General features: G+C 40.5%; 1 protein-coding gene across 2 annotated transcripts in view; it reads right to left on the bottom strand.

The window, feature by feature from the left end:
* Positions 1–1,273, bottom strand: part of Ercc8 (ERCC excision repair 8, CSA ubiquitin ligase complex subunit) — a 54,436-nt gene extending 53,163 nt beyond the window's left edge. For both annotated transcript variants that reach the window (XM_012512640.2, XM_023707629.1), the window contains exon 1: positions 1,147–1,273. In XM_012512640.2, the coding sequence (XP_012368094.2) occupies positions 1,147–1,151 (5 nt within the window). In that variant the 5' untranslated portion in view covers positions 1,152–1,273. The remainder of the gene's footprint in view (positions 1–1,146) is intronic.
* Between the last annotated feature and the right edge of the window lie 230 nt (positions 1,274–1,503).

Raw genomic sequence — 1,503 nt, 5'->3', positions numbered from 1 at the left:
CTACAGTCACTTCAGTGAGCTCAGAAGCGACTCTACCTCCAGTCAAGCCTTAAGGTGACTATGATCTCAACAAGTATCTTGATGTAAGTACTGAACCAGAAGGAAGACCCATATAGGAGACACACAGATTATCATCATTTTGAGCCTGTAAAACCATAAATCTCTGAACTGCTTTATGCTGCTGAATTTTTGCTATTTTGTTACCCAGATACTGAAAAGTAAAGCATAGAGGAATTCTTACTTTGGTATATTAGAATGAGTCATATCCATCAGTTTGTCAATAAGAAAAATGTACTTTAGGGTTTTTCCCTATCAATTTAAATTTCTTGAAGAAATCATTACTGTTAGAACTCCCCACTGCCTTTACTGTTATTATTCATCTTAATACAATTTTTTCATTTTCATCATTCTTCTGACATTGCTCTTATCAAATTCATTAGTGCTACTGTGCCATTTGCATGTAGTGTAAACTTCTAAGTCCTACTTAATTCTTCAGATTTATTGAATTTGCAGGTGAAGACTATAACAGAGGGCTGGGGAGATAGCTTGGCAGTCTAAGCGCCTGCCCAGCAAGTGCAACAACACAGGTTTGATCCCGGGTACCACATGCCACGTAATGCTAGCCATGGAAACCAGGTGTGGTGGTGCACGCCTATAACCCTAGCATTAGGGAGACTGAGACAGGAGGATCACTATGAGTCTGAGCTGCGTAGCAAGCTCTGTGCCAAATAAATAAAAGATTTTTTTAAAAAAAGAATAGACTCATGAAAATATATGATATAATTTTAATAGTAATATATTGAATTAAAATAAAGCAGAGTAAAGGGATGCAGAATTACTGAGCGCAAACAAGAGGGTTACAGAACAGAATCGGACACATTTGATAGCTTCCATGGCACACACTGGCTTCCCTCAGCATCCCTACTTCCTCTCTGCTTACTAATCAATCATCTGGAGGGTCGTCTTCTGCCTCATATCCCTCTCCCACCGCTAGCCATGAAACCCAGGGTTTTGTCCATGGTAGGCAAGCACTGGACCTGTGAGAGGGATCGCTAGCTCCTGCCTAACTTTAAGTGTTTAAGTTTCTCAGACTCTTGCCATTGAACTATTTTTCTCACATTTAATGACTCGTGCAGATGGCCTTACCTCATGACTTCACATATCTTACACTGAAAACATCTAAATTTTCCACGAGTGTAGCATTCACACACGCAACTACTGGCTTTCTTCCACTCTCTGGATTAGCATCTTCACAGGTTCCTCAAAATCTGTACAATCTAAATGAAAAGTACATTTTGCTGGTCCTTTGGAAATTCTTATCTCAACACAGTCCCGAAATTCAACTTCCTACAGAAGGCACTTTGCTACGAACGACAGCTGGTTTTTCCTCCCTTTTGCAGTACTCATCCATCCAATCAATTTCCATTGCTGTTGCTTCTATTTCCTGGGCATTCAAATCTCTTCATTCTCTTGGCCCATCTGCCGCCTCCCCACCTCAGGCTA

Source organism: Octodon degus, unplaced genomic scaffold, assembly GCF_000260255.1.
Source record: "Octodon degus isolate 3935 unplaced genomic scaffold, OctDeg1.0 scaffold00001, whole genome shotgun sequence".
Taxonomy (NCBI): domain Eukaryota; kingdom Metazoa; phylum Chordata; class Mammalia; order Rodentia; family Octodontidae; genus Octodon; species Octodon degus.
This window is presented reverse-complemented; position numbering and strand designations above follow the sequence as displayed.